Below are 21852 nucleotides of genomic sequence, written 5' to 3' on the forward strand. Positions count from 1 at the left end.
ACTTTTTAAATTAAAAATATTCATGTTCATAGATTCTGGATGTTTTTTATTGAGAAGAAGAAGAAGATGTCATTTGAAATATTCTTAATGTGTTAATTGGACTTTTTTTGTGTGGAAAAACCAGATTAGACACAACTGATTATTATTTATCTAAAAACATGTGTGGAGGACGTCTTTAAGTAAAGCATTAAACATATTTGAAGTAGAGTTTAACATGAAAGACCTCAGATCCAGCTCATTGTTGACGTTTTAAAAGCACTTTTTCTTAGTTTAGAGCAGTTTAGTGACCTTTATCTTAGCTTAGTTTGCTTAAATGTATTTTATGTTACTGGGCACCCTTCCATATCCACACCTTAACAACTTGCATCCATTTCAAAGTGCCTGTATTTTCCTAGTTGAAGATAAAACATGGGTTTCGTTAGACTTTGTCCTTCTTCTCTCGTTTCAATGATCCGTCTGTTGTTTCTCTCTCAGTATAAAACCTGTAAGGACGGCAGCGTGCTGGGAGTCACGGTGACCAGGATCGCTCTGCTCACACACTGCCAGGCTCTCACCCAGTCCTGCAGCTACACCGAGGGTAGGCACGCACACATACACACACACACACACACACACACACACAGAGTCTACAGGACAGACTTTAATGATTTAACCCTTTTTTTCTCCCTTTTCTGTCTGCAGCTGAGACCATAGTGAACGTTCTAGACTTTAAGAAGGACGTGGGTCTGTGGCACGGCATCCTGACGGTAAGACTTGCGTTCTAGAGGTCAGAGGTCAGAGTTCATGACCCTCGTTTCCTGTTTATTTTACACCCTGAGCACTGAAGGTGGGAGTATAAATGATGAAGACGGGGGTGGAGATCTACAGCAATAAAATGATAAAATGATAAGATTTGCACCAACGTCATATTAATTATGTTACTTTTTAAAGCTTTGTAGGTGATATTTGAGCTGCAGTAGTGTTGTTACAAATTAAATCCTGTATTTTAATATTTTAATGACAAAATCCAGGTGATAACGACTAAAATCCACACAAACCGAGTCAGAAACATGAGTATTTGTGCAAGTTTTAAATCAAGTCCTTTCAGCTTTAAATGTTAATGTGTCATTATGTGTGTGTGTGCATCATGCAGAGCGTGATGAACATGATGCACGTGATCAGCGTGCCGTACTCGCTGATGAAGGTCAACCCTCTGTCATGGATCCAGAAAGTCTGCCAGTACAAAGGTCAGACACACACTCCACCTGTCAGTCAGCTCGGTCAATTCACTCCATTCACCTGTCTGTCAAATAGATTAAATGCTAATTTTCTTTTCTGTCTGTCTCCGCGTGTGCGTGTGTGTGTGTTTGTGTGTGTGTGTGTGTGTGCAGCCAAGGTGGCCTGTGTGAAGTCCAGAGACATGCACTGGGCTCTGGTGGCCCACAAAGACCAGAAGGACATCAACCTGAGCTCGCTGCGCATGCTGCTGGTGGCCGACGGATCAAACCCCTGTAATGTCAACGCTCAGCTTCCGCAGCAGCAGAGCTCTCTCTCACTAACGGGGGGGTGGGGAGGGGAGGGGGGGGGGGGGGGGACACGGGGGACTTTAGAGAGGCGTGTTTGAGATAGAGAATGTCAGAGAAATGGATGAATTCTCCTGGGAAATCGGGGGAAACTGGGTCACTCCACAGGAATAGGAATGAGCTTAATTGGAGTTGAAAAACTGAAAATATGGCAGTTAGAAACCAGGAAATGATGTAATTTTCTGGTCCGTACTGGTGCTTTTATATGTTTGGACCATTAACTACAAATTCCGTAATGTTTTCATTACTGCAGATCATAACAAGTTCTTTCTTTCTGTCTCGAGGCAGCCGTCGGTATCAATTCAATATCGACGTGCACAGACGTGAAACACTTGACATGAGTTTTCCATCACAGCGAGCGTTCAGTGAGGTGATGATGCAGCTCTGAGCGAGGATGGTTTTCAAACCTCGCAAGTGCACTGCGACATCACAACTACAAAACTTTATATTTTTATTATTTTATTTTAAGTTGAAAGAACACAACCCCGTCCTGTAAGGTGGAGCGAAGCCAGAAACATCAGACACAGGAAGTGAAGATTATCTTTATTTAGGCTCGAGTGCAGGCTGAGCTAAAACCGACCTGAACGGAGCAGACGGAGCAGACTGAACAAAGGATCCAACAACACTACAGTGAAAACCAGGAGCTGGTTTCATTAAGGTGTTTTAGACTGGTCTGTAGTGTGAGGCCAGTCTTCATTTTGCTCATAGATTAGTCTGATGCAAGTTAGACTTTCTCACATAAATAAAGAAGAATAACCAGAAGCACCCAACAAAAAAGGAGGGAAACATAGAAAACACAAGCAGGCTGAAGAAAGCCTTAAAAAAAAAAAATAATAATAATAATAATAATAACTTTATTTATATAGCACCTTTTAAAAACAGAGTTTACAAGGTGCTTTGACAGACAAAGTAAAAGCAAAGACATGAAACTGAAAACAATAACAGATCTGACCTTAGAAAGATGGCTGAAGGCAAAGAAAGACAATAAAGAAAGAAAGTTGATCTAAAGACAACATTACATAAAAGCAAGTCTGGGTTTTAAGAAGTGATTTAAAAGAAGTGACTGATTCTGCAGCCTTATCTCCTCAGACAGGTCGCTCTAAAGTCGAGGGGTCCTGATGGAAAAAGCACCTTCAGATTTAATCCTCAGGCCCCACCTGAGGATCTAAGGCTGCGGGCTGCCTCGTACGGGGGTCAGCAGATCTGTTATGTAGCTCGGAGCTTCAGACCATTCAGTGATATTAATAAAAAGTGGAAAAATGTACAAAATTTTATTGCACAATAACTGTAAAAACAGCATATTATGAATATAAGTTACAGCACACACTGTATTGATCAGTATGTAGTGTGAGACGAGGCTTGAAGTTGAAGCATCCGTCACCACCAGTGAGGTTTTTCAAACTGGTTCCCGCTCATGACTGTGTTTCCATCACGACGTTACTGCACATCAACATAAAACCATAAAGGCATCATGTTGCTCGCTGTGATGGATCAGCTGCATTCCTGCACTGAAAACACAAGGAAACGGTTTCCAGTGATGTAATTATTTAAGATAAAAGTGCTTTGAGTGTATCTTGTCATTCAGGGAACGATATATTTGATTCATCACAACTTTTTAGAAACTCAGCTGATGGCTGATTGGTTTCTGAGCTCATGTCAGGAGTCGATCACAGTTTCTTTCTGTTTCTGTCCGTCAGGGTCCATCTCGTCCTGCGACGCCTTCCTCAACGTCTTTCAGACTAAAGGGCTGAGAGGCGAGGTCATCTGTCCCTGCGCCAGCTCCCCCGAGGCCCTGACGGTGGCCATCAGGAGGTACGCACACGCACACACACACACACGCACACACACACACACACGATCTCTCAACCCTACTTTACATACACAAAAGACATGAATATGCAAACATTTCAGCACACGTACACAGAAATATGCAAATATACAAATTTACACACACTCACCTGCTGTATGCAAACATGCACAAACACATAATGTGTGTGTGTGTGTGTGTGTGTGTGTGTGTGGTCTCCAGGCCAGTGGAGGACAGCAGCCAGCCTCCAGGCCGAGGCGTCCTGTCCATGCAGGGTCTGAGCTACGGGGTCGTCCGAGTCGACACAGAGGAACGTCTGTCAGTGCTCACCGTGCAGGACGTCGGCACCGTCACACCAGGAGGTACGTGCATGTGTGTGTGTGTGTGTGTGTGTGTGTGTGTCTGTGTGTGTGTGTGTGTGTGTGGATGTGTGTGTGTGTGTGTGTGTGTGTCTGTGTGTGTGTGTGTGTGGGCGGGGTCTGTATTTTAATATCTTAATAGTTGAAGCAGGATGTTTCTGATGTCGGGAGAAACTTCTCAAAAGCACAAAATCCTTGTCACAGCAGGACGTGATGGAGAGAGAAAGATACGTGACGTCTTTGTTAATTTAATTATATTATTGATTAAAATGTTTTTCTGCGTGAGCTCCATCAAATACCCACTGATGTGTGATGATATTTTAAAGCTGTGTGTTGCGTCCATAGCACAGAGACACAACTGAATGTCCTGATCAGATCAATGTTTCTACATCAGATGATCAAGAAGTTATTTATTATAAGGTTAAATTCCTGCACAGCTGCTTGTGTTCTGACAACATTTAACATCTGGCTTATTTTGTTGAATGATAAAAGATGTTAACATTCCTTTAAAATAATTTATCTTAACACATAACCTCATGTATGAGATAATATCCAGCCTTGATTCTCAGAAAGTGAATTAAAAGAAAGACGAACTTAGAAATGTTAGTTGTGCAGTATTGGGATTACATGTTGATTGAGATAACAGAATTAAAGAGGAAGTGTGTGTGTGTGTGTGTGTGTGTGTGTGTGTGTGTGTGTGCTTGTATAAACATGTGACCACCTGAGCGAGAGTGAAACTATCGGTCTTCAGTGGTGTCACGCACCGAATAGCAAAAAATCCATTAAGTCCATTAAATCGTAAAATTTGTTGTAAGGGTGTGAAAGTGTGTCGCCTCTCCGTTTCATTAATGTCCAATTTCGGGAGTTCTCTCTCTCTCTCTCTCTCTCTCTCTCTCTCTCTCTCTCTCTCTCTCTCTCTCTCTCTCCACATCACTGGGCGAGTTAAGTGGGTTCTGCTTTACATTTTCAAGAGCTTCAAACGTCTGAAAGAAAGAAAAAAAAACAACAAAGAGAGGAGAGTTTTCAATGTGACTGCAAACCAATCAGCTGAGTTTTTACAGATAATAAAGAACATAAAGAAGCTTTTAGTACATAATAAATCATCTGCTCAGTCACATTATTTATACGCTGACATTCAGTTTAAGACCTGAAACGACTCACACCTGCTCTCTCATATTAAACTAACTATCTGAACATGTTTGACTGTCTCTGAGCTCATGAACATCCTGGCAGATAAAACAGGAAAAAAAGCTGAAAATATTAAGATTTGTGAAGCTAGAATCACTGACATTTTTTATTTAGAGCAGGGGTATTCAACTAAAATTTAATTTAAAGAGAAAATTTCTTGAAGCAAAGGTCCAGAAGATCATAATGTCTTAACTATTTAGTGTGATATATATTTAAGTAGCCTCGTAGTTGTATCAACATCTGCATGTAATCAATACCTGACTGTCAAATCAACGTAACATAGAACTGAACATATATATATGACGGCTGATATGTTTAATGTAATAATAAAATAGGGAAGCATTTGAAAATAAGAGAAAATAAATAAAATGTTTAAATAAAGTGTTTAACTTCCGTCTCACTCGTCTTTTTCCCTCAACCTTCACCGTCTACCGTAAAGACTATAAAAGCTGCGCCAGTTAAAATAGAAGCGCCCCTCTGATTCAGACGCTCTTAAACTTCACGATGTGTATTAACCCTTAAAAATAACTCTTAAGCTCACAATAACATGAGTAAAGTATTCTTAGTGTGTCTCTAACATATTGTAGACTTAAAGTGATGTTTTAAATAAGTAATAACAACCAATATCACAAATTTAACAACTTAAAATAAGTTGTGGGAGAGAAGAATCTTATCTGAGCTTTATTTCTTTTTTAATACGACAGAATAACGAGATGTCAGCGAGGACAGAGTCGCGACATTTCTCAGCTTTTTATTACCTTAATTCATATTTACTGTATTATTACATCCATGTGAACAGACTTCAGTCAGTGAGGCCGAAGCAGAAAACCGTCAAAGACAATTCATCTTGTTTTTTCCCTGTGAGTCCGTTTATCCAGATGAATTGAATGTAAATAGAAATCCGCACATGAGGAAGTGAAGGTCTGTCTCCTATAATCCACAAAGAAGGCGGTAATCTGCAGAAGGGAACGTGTAAACCCCGGTGATCAAACGCACCAGGCTGCCACAAGCTAATCAAACATCACGCTGAGCTTCCCTGTGAACTCCACCGCCACCCGGTGTTCACCGCGGGAACTACACCTGCTGCCACCACAGAAGAAGATGAATTAAAAAAAGGGGAGGGGGGGGGAATTAAGTGTCACCTTCATCGAGGAGGAACCTGAATAGTGACTTTTCTACCAAAATAGAGCGTTTCAAATCCATAAATCTCATTTACAGATTGATCTTTCTTAACTCTCAATAACATAATCCAAAAATATTAACGAATACGCTGCACTGCTTCCTTCCAGCTCCTCTAGTAACCTTCTTCTAGGTCGACACAGACAGACGCCGACGTCATAATCGGGTCAGAACAACCTACTTTAAGCTCAAACTCTTGAAAAAAAAATGTGACTAACAGGTGCAGCGCAGTGAAAACGGTAACAGGTGGGATCATCATCATCATCATCATCATCTCTCTCTCTCCTCGTGTATGGAAACAAGTCAAATCTCAGTCTGTGTTAAAAGGTCGAGGTCTGTATTTAATCAGTTCTCTCAGCTGGAGAAGATTAATATCGTATCTCTGAGGTGTTTCACAAGGTTAAACATGATCTGGAGTAAACTAAAGCCTCTTCTTTTGATATGAAAGAGTTTATTATAATTTATCAAAGCAATAAAAGGTCAGTCTCCTTCCTCTTCACGTTGAAATGACTCTATATCCTCCAGAACAAAGTAACAGGCAGCGCTCCATAGTTACCCCTCATGTCTTTTAGATGTATTGGCAGCAGGTGGGCTGACGAGTCTGCTGATGTATTTTAGTATAAAGCTCAAAAGACAGGAGGTGATTTTCTTACTGCAGCGGTTTTTCCTCTTATGGACGATCGTTTCGTTTTCTTTTACTGCCTGTTGTTTTGTACGGCTCATGAAGTTTCGTGAAGTCACTTTATGGATACGAACGACTCGCAGCGACTGTTTGAAAAAGAGACTTTCAAATGTTATTTTTTATTGTTATTGTTGTGTTTTTGAAGGTGCGATTTCTCAGATTAATTTGTGAACATTACAGCTACAAGCTTTAGTAAAGGTGTCTTATTCACTCACCAGTGTTTCCTCCTCTCTCTCTCTCTCTCTGTGTCTGTTTGTCTCGTTGTCTCTCGCCCCTCTCTCAGGCCTGGTGTGTGTGGTGAAGCCTGAAGGCGTCCCTCAGCTCTGTCAGACGGATGAGATCGGCGAGCTCTGCGTCTGCTCCATCGCCACCGGCACCTCCTACTACGGCCTCACCGGCATGACCAAGAACACCTTTGAGGTGAGGCGGGCGGCCCGCGGCGTCTGTTTTTTTTATGATTGTTGTTTTTTTTTTTGACAGTAAAATGCTTTTAAATACCAGGTCGACACATGTATCAGTGTAACATAGAAGACCCCGTTGGCTACGTTTATATGCAAACTTAATGTGAATGTGATTATGCTCTTAGTTGAAGTAATGGCAGTAAGATATGTGGATTATCTGATCTTACTCTCATTATTTGAGGCCAGTCAGATTATGTACATATACATAAAATAAAGGTGCACATGTGTAACTGGTGACTCCAGGTGATGTAATGATGATAAACATGATGACGGAAAGCAAAACAGAGAAGAAATAAACATTTCTGGAAGTTTTAGGAGTTCATGTTGTAAAATCACAATTTTGCAACAATTAGTTAATTAATTAATTAGTTGATTGAAAGAAAATTCATTACTATAATCACAGAGTTATTTATATCAAAGTTATTTTTCAAGCATAAATGCCAAATATCTGCTGGTTCCAGGTTCTCAAATGTGAGAATTTGCTGGTTTTCTTATTCTCATATTATAGTACATTGAATATTTTTGGGTTATTTACTCAAATCAAGACATTTGATGATGTCACTCCAGCATATTGTGATTATTTACAGACCGAACGATTCATCTTGTTTTCTTCTTAATGAGAAGAAACAACATGTCTGGAAGTTTGAGGAGTTTATGTTGTAAAATCACAATTTAATGGATTAAATGGATTATTTCTGCAGGTCTGTTAAGATTTTGTGATAATAGAGCCGCAACAATTTGTTGATTTATTGATTAGTTGATCGAATTAATTATTATAATCATAGATTATCAACTATTTTGTTATTTTTCAAGCATAAATGCCAAATATCTGCTGGTTCCAGGTTCTCAAACGTGAGAATTTGCTGGTTTTCTTGCTCTCACATTATAGTACATTGAATATTTTTGGATATTTAATGACATTATTGACCTAAAACTAATAGAACATAACAACAGGAAGTAAACAAAGCTACTCAAGGTCACAGCTCTTTATAGATAATCAAACTACCTATATGACACATGTAAACAGGATTATTAAACCATGTAAACATCACACTAATGTCTTAATCGCAGTATTGGTACATTGAAAATTTTGGTTTTATGGACTGTTGGTCACTCAAATCAAGATATTTAATGATGTCACTCCAGCATAATGTGATTATTTATAGACTGAACGATTCATCTTGTTTTCTTCTTAATGTTTTTACGTCTGTTTCATTAAACTTATGAAGACCAGCAGTGTGACATTATCAATACAAAAGGCACGAAGTTAAAAATACTGTCTGAAAATATCTGATTCTGGCTCTGTCATGCAGCTCTAGTGCTGGCTTGTTGCCATGGCAACCCTGCAGCTGAACGCCTGTGTGTGTGTGTGTGTGTGTGTGTGTGTGTTTGCAGGTCTACCCGGTGAGCTCCAGCGGGGGGCTGATCAGCGAGTACGCCTTCGTGCGGACCGGCCTGCTGAGCTTCATCGGCCCCGGCGGCCTGGTCTTCATCACCGGCAAGATGGACGGACTCATCATGGTGAGCGGACGGAGGCACAACGCCGACGACATCGTCGCCACGGCGCTGGCGGTGGAGCCGATGAAATTCGTCTACAGGGGAAGGTGAGTGTGTTTTTTTTTTTTCAGAACGGAGCGAGAGGAGATTTAGACTCAAACGCGGAGAAAAGGGATTCGAACGCACGTCGTCGCTGCTGAACACACAGGGGGACGTCTCAAAGTCACAACAAGAGTAACTGAACAGTTTTTAACATCGTTCCCATCGACAGCAGCTGAAAACCTGCCAGATGTCTGACGCCGGCACAGTTACTGTCACACTGATAAATGAGCAATACCCCCGCACATAATAAATCTAATAAAGTAGAGCAATAGTGGATGAATCCAGAAACAGTAATAGAGTGAAGTTTAATTGTGTCCACGGCCACCGAGGAGGAAATCCATCTTTTAGCCGACAGGGTCTGATGACGTTTTCTGGAGCTATTTAAAGGTACCGAAGCAGCGAGCCAACACACAAAGATCCTCTGAATTAAACATGAAAAGATTAAACTGATTACAGATTTAATATGAAGCATTTTATCACAAGTTTGATTCACAGATAAAACGTAGATGTTATATCAGGATTAAAGAGGGTGTGGTTTTGTCTGTTTGCTCCAATAAACATGATGTGTGAAATCCTTCCTTTCCTGTACGTACAGATGGTTTTGTTCATGCATGTTTGAGTTCCCAGTATACTTCTGAACCTCCAGTAACATCCCCCAGTATAGCTCTACTAACGCTCAATAAAAAGTAGAATGAAGTAGGTAGAGTGACACACCTGCGTCAAACCAACTCTGATCCATCTGCGGTGGAGTTTCCATCTGTTCGTCTCTGTTGTGACACTTAAAAACCTGAAGATCTGAAGGAATCAGAAGTTCTTGTGTTTCTTCACAAACTGTTGCTGACTCTCCTTTTCTTACACATTTTTACACGTCTTAATGTGTTTAAATACTTTGAAGCAGCTAAAAGGAAGTAAGAACAACCTTATAAAGATTCTTCAGATCTGAGGTGATGTTTGTTATGACAGTGTTATCAGACTCATTGATTAGGCTGAAAGACTTTTCTACTGCTTTTTTACTTATTCTGAAGACACGTTTGATACTTTTGATGCTGATAATTCTTCCTGCTTCGGTTCCTTGTGAAGAGATTCACAAGTGTTTAATAGAAAAGGAAGGTTTAAATTTCTGCTCGTCCTGCATCGTGTTCAGCTGCGTTTAAAAGAAAAACAAACAAAAAAAAGAACAAATCATACCTGTATGTATATTGATCAGGGGTACGTTTCAGCTCAGTTTGCTATTATGTTATTAGAAACTTAATTATTAATTATAGGCCCAAAATTTAGTCGATTCTTTCTAATTTGGAAAATTCTGAAAGTGCAATAATATCTTCAGCTGAAATGGGAAACTTTTACTTTTTCTAGTGTGAGATTTTGATACTTTTTATGTTAATAAAATAAAAATGATTTTGGTTGATATTCCACATCTTCAAATCTAACAATTTTGTGGCCTAAAATTCAATTTTTTTCTTTAATTTTGTCACTATCAGGATAGAAAAAGCTTCTAAAACAGCAATTATTATATAACAGTTGTTACTCTAATCATATCCATAAGAATAAATAATACACCATTCCTCACAGGACCATGTCAAAATAATACATAAATACATAAATAGATAAAAGGAAAATAAAGGATGACACAAGTGTGTAGTGCTTAATCAAATATAAGTGCAGTAAAAGTGACCTGAGTTAGTTAATTGGTGGAATAAAAATGTCTTGTTTCAGCTCTTTACAGCAGGTGAGGAAGGTTTTCAGGGGCGGCTGTTGCTCTGGAGGTAGAGCAGGTCGTCCAGTAATTAGAAGATCAGTGGTTCGATCCCAAAGAGTCTTTTGGCAAAATACTGAACCCCAAACTGCTCCTGAAGGCAGCATCATCAGTGTGTGAATGGGTGTCAAGGGGAGACTGTTGGCCTGTAGTATAAAAGTGCTTTGAGTGGTCAGAAGACTAGACTACTATATCAGACACTACTTTCACTGTCTAATATAGTAGATAAATTGCTTTCTAGCTGCAGTCAGGAAGCTTTAGTCACATCAACTGTGGATGATTGATTGATATCAGATATTAAACAGTACGTCCTGAACGTGTCGGCTCAGTAACAGCTGCCGAGGAGAAAGAAAGAAACGAGTTTGTCTTTTTCCTCTCGTCCTATCCTGCAGGATAGCGGTGTTCTCTGTGACGGTGTTGAGGGATGAGAGGATCGTGGTGGTTGCCGAGCAGAGACCCGACTCCACGGAGGAGGACAGCTTCCAGTGGATGAGCCGCGTGCTGCAGGTAGATCACTTCTGACACGCCGCCGTCCCGTCCTGTACGGCTCAGTGCAAAGAGTAAGAGGACGGTGATGAAGTCGCACCAGGCGGGATGTTCATGTTGACTTCCACTTGTCAGCCTAAATCAAGTACGGCAGCTAGAACAGAGATGTGCATTCAGCAAGACACCAGTAATACAATACTTCTACTATACAATACAGTTTTTACCCCCTAAAACTGTAACAGAGATTCTTATAAACAGCTCTGGAATCCAGTTAACAGCCTGTTGATTCCATCTTTGTGTCTCACAAGATAAAAATCACAAAAGCAATTAATCAAAACTTATATGCAAGCTCCTCGACCAGGGTTACCATAGTAACAATCCAGCATTCAACATTTTTTTTATTATCACTCACTGCCTGAACACTAGAAAGGTTCATGTTCGTTTAAAACGGATATTTTGAAATTTTATAATGGAGGTATTTCAAATTAATTTGTTTTTAAGCTGCAATTTCTGCTCAAACAGCAGCGTCAAATTTAGAAAATCACACAAAAATTCAAAACAGCAACACTGGAAATGGGAAATATAAATATATTCAGTAATAAACACTGTAATAATGGTTGTGGTTGTTTGTAGTTTTTATGCTGTTTATGTATGAAAGACAAGACAAATGAATGTAAGAAACCAGCATTTGTGACTTTATTCACTCTTTTCAGTCAAAATCAACTCATTTTTCCAGCGTTCAGACTGGTTTTTCTACCTGACTGCTGGTTTAAGACACGCTTGAAAAATTGTGAACCTGCCCTTTAAGTCACCGTGACGAACTCTCAACAAAAACGGAGCATCAGAAGCTTCACAAACGAGGCCTTATTATGGGTTCATGGAGTTGATTTGCATCATATTATCAAAGTGTTTCTGTGTCCTCGCACTTATTGATTCTTAGATCCATCTTTGTGTCTCACAAGATAAAAATCACTGATCACAAAAGCAATTAATCAAAACTTATACGCAAGCTCCTCGACCAGGGTTACCATAGCAACAATCCAGCATTCAACATTTTTTTATTATTACTCACTGCCTGAATACTAGAAACGTTAATGTTCGTTTAAAACGGATATTTTAAAATTTGATACTGGAGGCTGCAATTTCTGCTCAAACCAGCAGCGTAAAATTTAGAAAATCACACAAGAATTCAGAACAGCAACACTGGAAATGGGTAATATAAATATATTCAGTAATAAACACTGTAATAATGTTAAAATGATTATGTATGAATGAAAAATGAGTGTAAGAAACCAGCATTTGTGACTTAATTTGCTCTTTTCAGTGAAAATCAACTCATTTTTCTAGCGTTCAGACTGTTTTTCTACTAAAAGTCAGTCTGATGTAGAAGCAGTCGAGGCTGTTTTACAGTATCCGTCATTAGCAGTCTGTAAAAATCCCTTTTATTGACAAAAATGAACCCTAAACCGCATTCCAGCAGATCATCCCTCCGTCCTCTGACTGTCCTCCGTGCGTCTCTTCCCTTCTCAAGGCCATAGACAGCATCCACGGGGTGGGCGTGTTCTGCTTGGCTCTGGTCCCGGCCAACACCCTCCCCAAGACTCCTCTGGGCGGCATCCACCTATCAGAGATCAAGCAGCTGTACCTGGAGGGGGGGCTGCACCCCTGCAACGTCCTCATGTGCCCCCACACCTGCGTCACCAACCTGCCCAAACCGCGGCAGAAACAGCCAGGTGGACGTCTTCTTCTTCTGCGTCTTTTGATTATTATAGGAATGAAATTGATGAATGACACTCTTTAGGACTGCTGTGCTGATCCTGTGTGTGTGTGTGTGTGTGTGTGTGTGTGTGTGTGTGTGTGTGTGTGTGTGTGTGTGTGTGTGTGTGTGTGTGTGTGTGTTGCAGAGATCGGTCCTGCCTCTGTGATGGTGGGGAATCTGGTGTCAGGGAAGAGGATCGCTCAGGCCAGCGGCAGAGATTTGGGACAGACTGATGACAATGACCAGGTGACACACACACACACACACACACACACACACACATACACTTTCTATAAGGCTAGGAGCAGTGATGTCATGATAGATAAAATGCTCTGAACTCCACACATTTGTCATCACAAAGCAAACAAGTTTAAAAGCTTTGTGGTTTAGATGCATCTCACATAAGTGCAACATCCCAGTGTTCATCTCAGCTGGGAACTTGTGATGCACTTCCTGTCTGTATCCCGACTATTAACCAGGACTAAAAGAGCCCTAACCCTAACCCTAAAAGAGAGTTATCACTGCACGCCAGCCTTCCTCAAGGTCAAACAATCACACACTAGTATATGTTCAAAGCCCAGGCTTCTACTGTATGTCTTCCTTCTTTTTTTATGATGAAAATTAAAAAGATAAATTAAATATCATGTTTTTATCTTGGTGGAAGAGCGACTCCTTCCTCTGTGCCTCGAGAGAGATTTTTTTGTTTTCTTGGGGTTTATGAAGCTTGAAATCTTGAATAAACTCATATATCAGGAGCTCTGATTGATTCACCATCATAAGCAGCCGATAAACTTTTCAAACAGGCAGATCACTGTTTCAACTCCCTGATGATGATGATGATGATGATGAAGAAGAAGAAGAGGTTTCATTAGTCGTATGTGCGTTTTTTCTGAGACGCTCTGAAGTATCGGCAGGTTGTTTCTCAGCTCCTTTGAAGTTTCTCAGTCTGTGATATTGATTAAAAGCACTTAAAATGTGACGGACAGAAGGCAGAGATTCAGCCGCTCTGCTTCTGTCAGCAGCGGCTGGTGAGTAAGCACATACTGACGTGGACTCCTCATGTCTGGTCTGCAAGTTTATGTGCTGATGTTGGTAGAATTTGTGGGTAAAAGGCAGAATTTTATGGCTTCTGTGAAACCGCTCGGTGCAGCTCTTCTGTTATTCATATTATGTAGTTTAGGTAACAAATTTAAAGCCGATAAAGTTATATTAAGTGTTTGAAATTTCAGCCTCAGTCCTGAAAGATGAAATGTGTCCAACAAATACACTCAGATTGCACAAAGAAAGTCTGTGTAGATGCAGGATCTGTCACGTCAGGGTGATGAAATTCAACGCACCTCATGTGTGTGATGACGTCTTGTGTTTTTCTAGTTCCTGTTCCTGTCGGAGGTTTTGCAGTGGAGAGCTCAGACCACACCGGACCACGTCCTCTACACTCTGCTCAGCTCCCGGGTAACAACACACACACACACACACACACACACACACACACACACACACACACACACACACGCACACACACACACACACACACACACCTCTTACCACACTTATAGTTTATATTAAATAAGATCCGACACACACAGTCATATGATCCTGTTTTTTTGACTAAAGTACAAATAATATTTTCCAAGTCAGTGTTGAATCACAACAAAAGAGTCTGAAGTAGATAAAATATATTTCCTTAAATTAAAAAGAATTTAGATTTTACATTCATATGAACATAAGAGGCCATAGATACAGAAGATAAAATAACTTTTTTAAGACATTTACCCGAGAATATATGTATATCTACCAATTTATATTGACTAATTATTGATTTAATAGATCCTGTGTTAATTTTATATACTGTAAATACTTTACATAGAAGTCACATCCAGTCATGTGACCAGCATCATCATTTTAGTCACTGCTACTTGAATTTTTGTTTCTGTTTCCTGAGATATAATTTCCTTTTTACGTCGCTTTACTACATGTTGTTTATTATCTCTTGGTTGTTTGCTGCTGCTACGACACACCTCCAACATAATTACTACAGGAAGCCCTCGACATTTAGCTGCAAACATGATATTTTCACAATGAAACATCTTAAAACTGTAATAAATTAGATGGTGGTCCAGAAACAGCTCATATGATCTGTGAGAAATGAGATTAAAAACTGAGGTTTGATTGTGTACTGGCTGTAGAAGTGTTACTGGGGTTGTAGTGGGATTTATTTTTATTTTCTTTTATGACATATATTCATGTGGAAGGGACCCTACACAAAAAAACAAAGAGAAGAGAAGCTTTGTAACAAATAGAGCTGATAACTACTTGTTATTTATGTTGGCTGAACTCCTCATGTAGTTTATAACTCCTCCCTCCCTCCCGTCCTGCAGGGGGCGGTGTCCAGCTCTCTCACCTGTCTGCAGCTCCATAAGAGGGCAGAACGAGTGGCGGCTCTGCTGCTGGAGCGAGGAGGTCTGCAGGAGGGAGACCACGTGGCTCTGGTCTACCCACCAGGTACATGTTACATCTGATGTTTACAGAACAACATTTGAAGACTCTGAGTGTTTTAAACGCTCACACGTCTCTCTTCCCGTGTGTCCCCCGCAGGTATCGACCTGATCGCAGCCTTCTACGGCTCCCTGTACGCCGGCTGTGTTCCCATCACGGTGCGACCGCCTCACCCTCAGAACATCTCCACCACCCTGCCCACCGTCAAGATGATTGTCGAGGTCAGAGTCTCATCAAAAAAAAATATTTAAGGGATTTTACGCTGAGATTTTTTTAGCTTATCAGTGAATATTTAAAGGTGCGATATACAACATTCAGCCTCACTAGATGTCACACTCTAGTAAACTCAGATCAAACTGTCAGACTAGGCAGAGCTGATCAAATATGGATCAAGATTATTTGTTATTGTGTTGCCTGTTTCTCACCTCAGTATGTTAGTCTACTGTTTGGCTGTAATATGAGAAACAGGAGTGTGACTTCATTCTCTGCTCAGGTTGCCATGACTCCACTATGTCTTTACATAGCAAATAGTTGTTTGCTGACATCTAGTGGGAATGAATATTGTATAGTGAACCTTTAAACACTTTTTTAATAATTGTTGCATGAACTAAACATTATGTTCTGAAAGCATTTAAGACAGTACATGACATTATTATTGTTTTTCTTTTTTGTGTTGATCCGTCTCGTTCGTCAGAAAGCTTCTGTTCTGCTAAAATGTCCTTTGTTGTTTGAGGCACCGAATCCCTTCCAGCTCCAGTGCTGCTGTCTAGTAGACGACCTCTGACCTCTCTCTCTCTCTCTCTCTCTCTCTCTCTCTCTCTCTCTCTCTCTCTCTCTCCAGGTCAGTCACTCGGCCTGCGTGATGACCACGGCGGTCATCTGTAAGCTGCTGCGCTCCAAGGAGGCCATGGCCACGGTGGACATCAGGAACTGGCCGCCTGTCCTCGACACCGGTACAGCAGCCCGTCTCTCACAAAACAAACACACAAACCTGCACTACACAAACCCTGCACACTCACACGGGTGTTTTCAGGTATTTTATCTGAACATTTGATGGATCTATGCTGGAAAATACAAGAAGTGACTGAACTGGAACATTAAAACCATTAGCAGGAATGTGTTTCATGTCACCCTTATACACATACATCTACATGTGCTAGTAAAGCATGACACCCACTCTCTCTTAATTTAATTATTACAGCGACAACCCAGCTGTATTCTAATGTTAACTTATAGCTATCCTTACTAACTGGGCTTCTTACATGCTTGCTAATAACTTATTTGAAGAGTTTTACTGAGAAGAGTCGGGAACTTATCAGAGTTAAATTGAATGCATCAGTTTTGGACAGATTCATGCAGAGGTGTTCATGACAGTCCTTCCTCTCGTGCATAATCATGTTTTTTGGTTCAGAGCGTGCACGGAGAGGAGGGGATGCTCATAGACATGTTTGTAAGAGAGAGAGAGAGAGAGAGAGAGCGAGTGAGCGGGGCAAAGAGGGGCAGAGCCAATCGATGAGCTGCACGCAGCTCTGGAAGGAAATAAGATTTTACCCGTTTTAAATAGTAAAAAAAAATAGAAAAATCAATATGTGGCGGTCAGTGTTGATATTGTGGTGAGCCGCAACAAATAAATCAATGTATGGGAAACACTGGTGGTAAAATACAGTTCAGGTCACATTCACTTAACCTGACTTTAGTTTTTTTGTGTTAAACTCCAGATGATGTTTGCAAAAATTAAGTTTCGGTATATTTTAAAGCAGCTACTTTAAAGGTCTGTGTGACTAAAGTATCAGCCGTGTAACAGTGTTTCCACGACAACAGCACATGTTCTTACATTACAGCTCAAGCTGAGTTAGTAGTGTTTTAGGTTCAGCTTGAGGTCAGTATTTCTGAAATGAATGCAACTCAACAGACTGTGCTCTTGAGTGTGATAAAACAAATATGCGTGTGTGTGTGTGTGTGTGTGTGTGTGTGTGTGTGTGTACTGCAGATGACCTGCCAAAGAAGAAGCCTCCCGCTCTGTATAAGCCCACCAACCCCGACGGCCTGGCCTATCTGGACTTCAGTGTGTCGACGACCGGCATGCTGGCCGGAGTTCAGGTCAGCTCAGCTGTTAATCCTCATCACCCGACCAAACCGCTTACAGTCTCCGGGCCACCTTCCCCTTCCTTATTTCATTTATTCATCGCTTTTTCATTCCGCAGGAAAATTCAGCTGTCAGAGCCGCGACAAACGACACACAGTACAGACAGTAAACATGACAAAAGAGCAGAATAAAAGCACATTTGGCAAACAGTAGAAACGTCAAGCCTTTTGTTTATATCCCTGTATGAAATAAACATCAGAGTGAAGGCTGCATCCTCCTCCAATTTACATTAAAGGAGATGCATTTGTTAAAGTATCGGATATAAATCTTGTGAATTTACAAACTAACCGTCCGTCTTTTCTATCCTGTTCTTTGTCTGTGTGTGTGTGTTTGTGTGTTTGTTGTCTCTCTCTCTCTCTCTCTCTCTCTCTCTCTCTCCTTCCCACCCTTCTCTCTCCAGATGTCCCATAATGCCGTTGGAGCCTTCTGCCGGTCGGTGAAGCTGCAGTGTGAGTTGTACCCGTCCAGAGAAGTGGCCATCTGTCTGGATCCCTACTGCGGCCTCGGCTTTGTCCTCTGGTGTCTCTGCAGGTTTGTGTCCGTCCCCCCCGCAGACGTACACACTATTAAATATGTATATCAGTCTTTAAAGTGTGCGCCAGCGATGTAGTGAAGCACTTCTATGTGAGAGACGCATTAAAAAAAGAATCAACAGAGGCTGAGAAATCCTGACTTTCAAGCTCCAACAATACTGGATCCTACATTTCCCATAATGCAAATCAGCTTTCATTAAACCATACCTGCCTAGTAAATGCCCACACTTTCCAGTCTGTAATAAACTGTTTTCATAGAGTGAACAGTACTCCTCATGTCATTTATGTTGACATGTATAATCATAGAAGTTTAACTTTTTAATTTTATAATTTTATTGTATTATTGAATGAATGAATACTTGTATAACTACTGTCTTTTATTTTGGTAATAATACACTAAAATCATAAAATTAAAGAACTTGTCTGTGAGTGCTTCTAATTCTGTGATGCACAGTTAATAATGTTAAGATAATAATATTAATACACATTCAGATCAGTCTGTAGGAGGAGCAGCTGTCAATTTTGAAGAATGAATAGCAGTACATTATTTAAATACATTTAAATGATGTATTTTTTAGTCACTTACATACACATTAATTGACATTATTATAATGTTAAAGTGCCTGTTTAAACATGTTTTCTGCCGCAGTTCCTCGGTAAGTAAGACACATCTGGCAAACCATCGAAATGCACAATAGTTTCCCGTGAATAAGCTAACTTCAAGCTAACTCTGGCGCAGTGCATCATTTATGCTTAATACTGCACACTGTCCTGTTCAATAAATCAAATCAATGAATATTTATTTAAAAAAATCCTCATTTAAACCATCAGATATATGCAGAGTATCCAAACATCAATCCAGGAAGCTTCTCTCTGTTTACTCCAAGTCTGTGCATATTAAGCACCTGTATGCCCATAAATCTGACTCCAATGCTCGGGTGTCCATATAGTTTTGGCCATTTAATATATGTTCTTTATAATCACTGATAAAAGAATTCACTGCTAGGAAAGGAAAATAATCAAATACTGTCGTTGCAGTTCACCACAGTCTTGTTTCATCACAGAAGTGTCTGATAGTCACATGAAGATTGATGTCAGGAGGTCGTCTGGCCTCCTTTAATAAAAAGAAGAGAGATTCACTGTTGTGATGCGACGCTCCGCCGTCCGTCCGTCTGAAACTTTCCTCTCTCGTCTCGATCGTCTGTAAATCTTTCGCTGTGGTTGATTTTTAAATTCTCTGCTCAGAAGTTCTGAACTTGGCGAGAGCAGATTCCTGCTGCTGAAATGTCTTATAAATAAAACAGACTGCAAATCACTTTGGGTACGAGAACGTCTCAATGACTTTAAAGCAATAATAACTCACATTTGCACCTTATTGTTAGTAAGTGCTTTTGGCTCTCAGGTCTATGTGGAAAATACATTCTGATGTCAACGAGACTGTTTATGTAACAGGAGCAGATTCATTTTTATTGCATGTATCCATTAAAGGGCTCTGTGAATAAAGTGTTTGTGTGTGTGTGTGTGTGTGTGTGTGTGTGTGTGTTGTTTGCAGTGTGTATTCAGGCCACCAGTCCATCCTGATCCCGCCGGTGGAGCTGGAGTCCAACCCGGCGCTGTGGCTGCTGGCCGTCAGCCAGCTGAGGGTGCGAGACACCTTCTGCTCCTACAGCGTCATGGAGCTCTGCACCAAAGGGCTCGGCCTGCAGACCGAAGCGCTCAAGGTCAGTGACAACAACAACAACAACACTGGAAATACCTGCAAATACATTTGTGACACTGGTTTCATGTACAGTTTATGAGCTCTTTCTCACTGTAGGAACCTTTTTTAGGATCTCAGAAGCATCATTACTGCTACAACAACTTTTATTCAGACTGAAAGCAAGGACTTGCTGTCACTACTATCGATATTTAAAATATTACATTGGATGTCAATGTCATTTTAAGTTATTGGCACTTAAGAAACAGTTAATGTAGCCAAAATACTACTAAAGCTACTAAATGGTTAAATAGTAAGCAGAGTTAAACTATATGGACAAAACTGAAACTATATCATTTTTTGTCTCTTTTCAGACATCCATCTACAGTAAATATAACATTTGAATGACAGCATTTTAATCTGAGTCTCATCTTTGTTCTTTAGTTGTCATGGAAACACTTCACTAAAGGAGCTTTAAGTCTCTGCATTTATTCATAAATGTAATTCCTGCAGGATTTCATAGTTCCCAAAACATTTTAGCTACAGGGGCAGTTTTTGTTAATCGTTATTTCTGAATATTGATTCAAATATTTTAATCTGCACTCAGGACACTCGGGGTCAGGTAGGTCTTTGCTGGGAGAAGTGATGTCACTATATCGGCGAGCGGTTGCCACCGTGGCTTCAGCTCGGCAACATCGACTCCCAGTTACCTCCCATCCTACCAGTCTGTAGAGCACAAGCTGCTGCCGTCCAACCAGTACGATCTCATCCTGCTGCTACATGGAGCTGGTTGTGACGTAGAATAAAGGAAATGATGATTGAGACATGCGAACAGGATATCAGACTTTGGAGCTGATACTGTTTCTCTTCGTAGATCTTTTCTCTTGTTTTGAAGATCATTCAGGAAGCTCACGTACCAGTCATACGTCTCTCTCTCTCTCGCTGTGGTTTCTGTGGTTGCCATGGTCACTAAGTGAGTCAAGGCAGCAAGTTTGAAAAAGTCGAACCGTCACGAATCTTGACGGCAGCAGCAAAGAGTTGCGCACGTTCACTGACAAACCGACCGGCCAACAAGATCTCACTTGTGGCTGACGATCACTTTTTATTAAAAAGCATCTTTACAGCTGCACTCAGTTTGTCTTTTAGCTGAACATGAGCAGTAAGAAAAGCTGCAGACTCTTGACTCTAACTGACTTCACTCGTCCGTCCTCAGCTGTAATAAAGTGTTTCTCTCTGTTTGCTCAGCCCGAGGCTACGTGTAAGTGCTGAAGTTAAAGCCGCAGACGTCTCTGATTGGTCACTGATGGAAGCTGCAGAGTTAATTTTAGTGATTATCTTTCTCTACGTCTCCATGGAGACTGAAGGTCGAACGCTGAGTGAAAAGTAGAAATGTTCTTTTCTTACTTGGCTGCTTTTTTTTTTTTTTTTACAAAACACACCTTTGTCATTTGCTCCTTTTAAAACGTTCTGTATTACATTTAACGCCCACATGTCTCCTCTTCAGCCGCAGAGGAATCAAATGTTTTACCAACTGATCAGTTTCATGATAAAAACCCTCAGACAGATTTTTATAAAAGATGTTCCTCAGTCCTCCTTTTTTGTTTGTCCTCCCGTCCAGGCTCGGGGTCTGGATCTGTCTCGGGTTCGGGCCTGCGTGGTGGTGGCAGAGGAGAGGCCCAGGATGTCGCTCACGCACTCCTTCTCCAAACTGTTCAAAGATCTCGGCCTTCACCCGCGATCCGTCAGCACGGCCTTCGGCTGCAGAGTCAACCTGGCCATCTGCCTGCAGGTAAACACAGCGTCTGAACTCTGAGCTGTACATGATGTGACTTAAGACACATTTTAAATGGAGTATTGTTCATCTGTAGCTCTGCATTTAGAGACTTAACAACCACATAAATAACTGAATTAACTTAATCCATGTGCTGAAAAACATGTAATATTTCCTCCTCAACTTTTATTAAGATGATGTTATTGTAGCACAAAGACAAAGTGCTAATTCACAATGATTTGACCAATATGTAAAGTCATTTATTTATTTATTTACATCCTGTTTAGTCACCGTAAAGGCTTTTAAGATACCAGCTGAAATGTGTCCTTAACACAGAATATCGAGAAACGTCAACTACTGAAAGTTGACATT

The 21852-nt window shown here is 40.6% G+C and overlaps 1 protein-coding gene across 3 annotated transcripts in view; it reads left to right on the forward strand.

Annotated features, from left to right (window-relative positions):
- LOC122972607 (disco-interacting protein 2 homolog C-like) overlaps positions 1–21852 on the forward strand; it is a 67951-nt gene that overhangs the window by 36834 nt on the left and 9265 nt on the right. For all 3 annotated transcript variants that reach the window (XM_044339842.1, XM_044339843.1, XM_044339844.1), the window contains 19 exons: positions 475–577; positions 682–746; positions 1133–1226; positions 1371–1490; positions 3260–3374; positions 3592–3731; positions 7061–7197; positions 8634–8842; positions 10986–11100; positions 12611–12812; positions 12984–13084; positions 14210–14290; positions 15217–15340; positions 15434–15555; positions 16176–16287; positions 17325–17434; positions 17881–18011; positions 19566–19734; positions 21328–21498. In XM_044339842.1, coding sequence (XP_044195777.1) covers positions 475–577; positions 682–746; positions 1133–1226; positions 1371–1490; positions 3260–3374; positions 3592–3731; positions 7061–7197; positions 8634–8842; positions 10986–11100; positions 12611–12812; positions 12984–13084; positions 14210–14290; positions 15217–15340; positions 15434–15555; positions 16176–16287; positions 17325–17434; positions 17881–18011; positions 19566–19734; positions 21328–21498 — 2421 coding nt within the window. The remainder of the gene's footprint in view (positions 1–474; positions 578–681; positions 747–1132; positions 1227–1370; positions 1491–3259; positions 3375–3591; positions 3732–7060; positions 7198–8633; positions 8843–10985; positions 11101–12610; positions 12813–12983; positions 13085–14209; positions 14291–15216; positions 15341–15433; positions 15556–16175; positions 16288–17324; positions 17435–17880; positions 18012–19565; positions 19735–21327; positions 21499–21852) is intronic.

Source organism: Thunnus albacares, chromosome 21 (assembly GCF_914725855.1).
Source record: "Thunnus albacares chromosome 21, fThuAlb1.1, whole genome shotgun sequence".
Lineage (NCBI taxonomy): Eukaryota > Metazoa > Chordata > Actinopteri > Scombriformes > Scombridae > Thunnus > Thunnus albacares.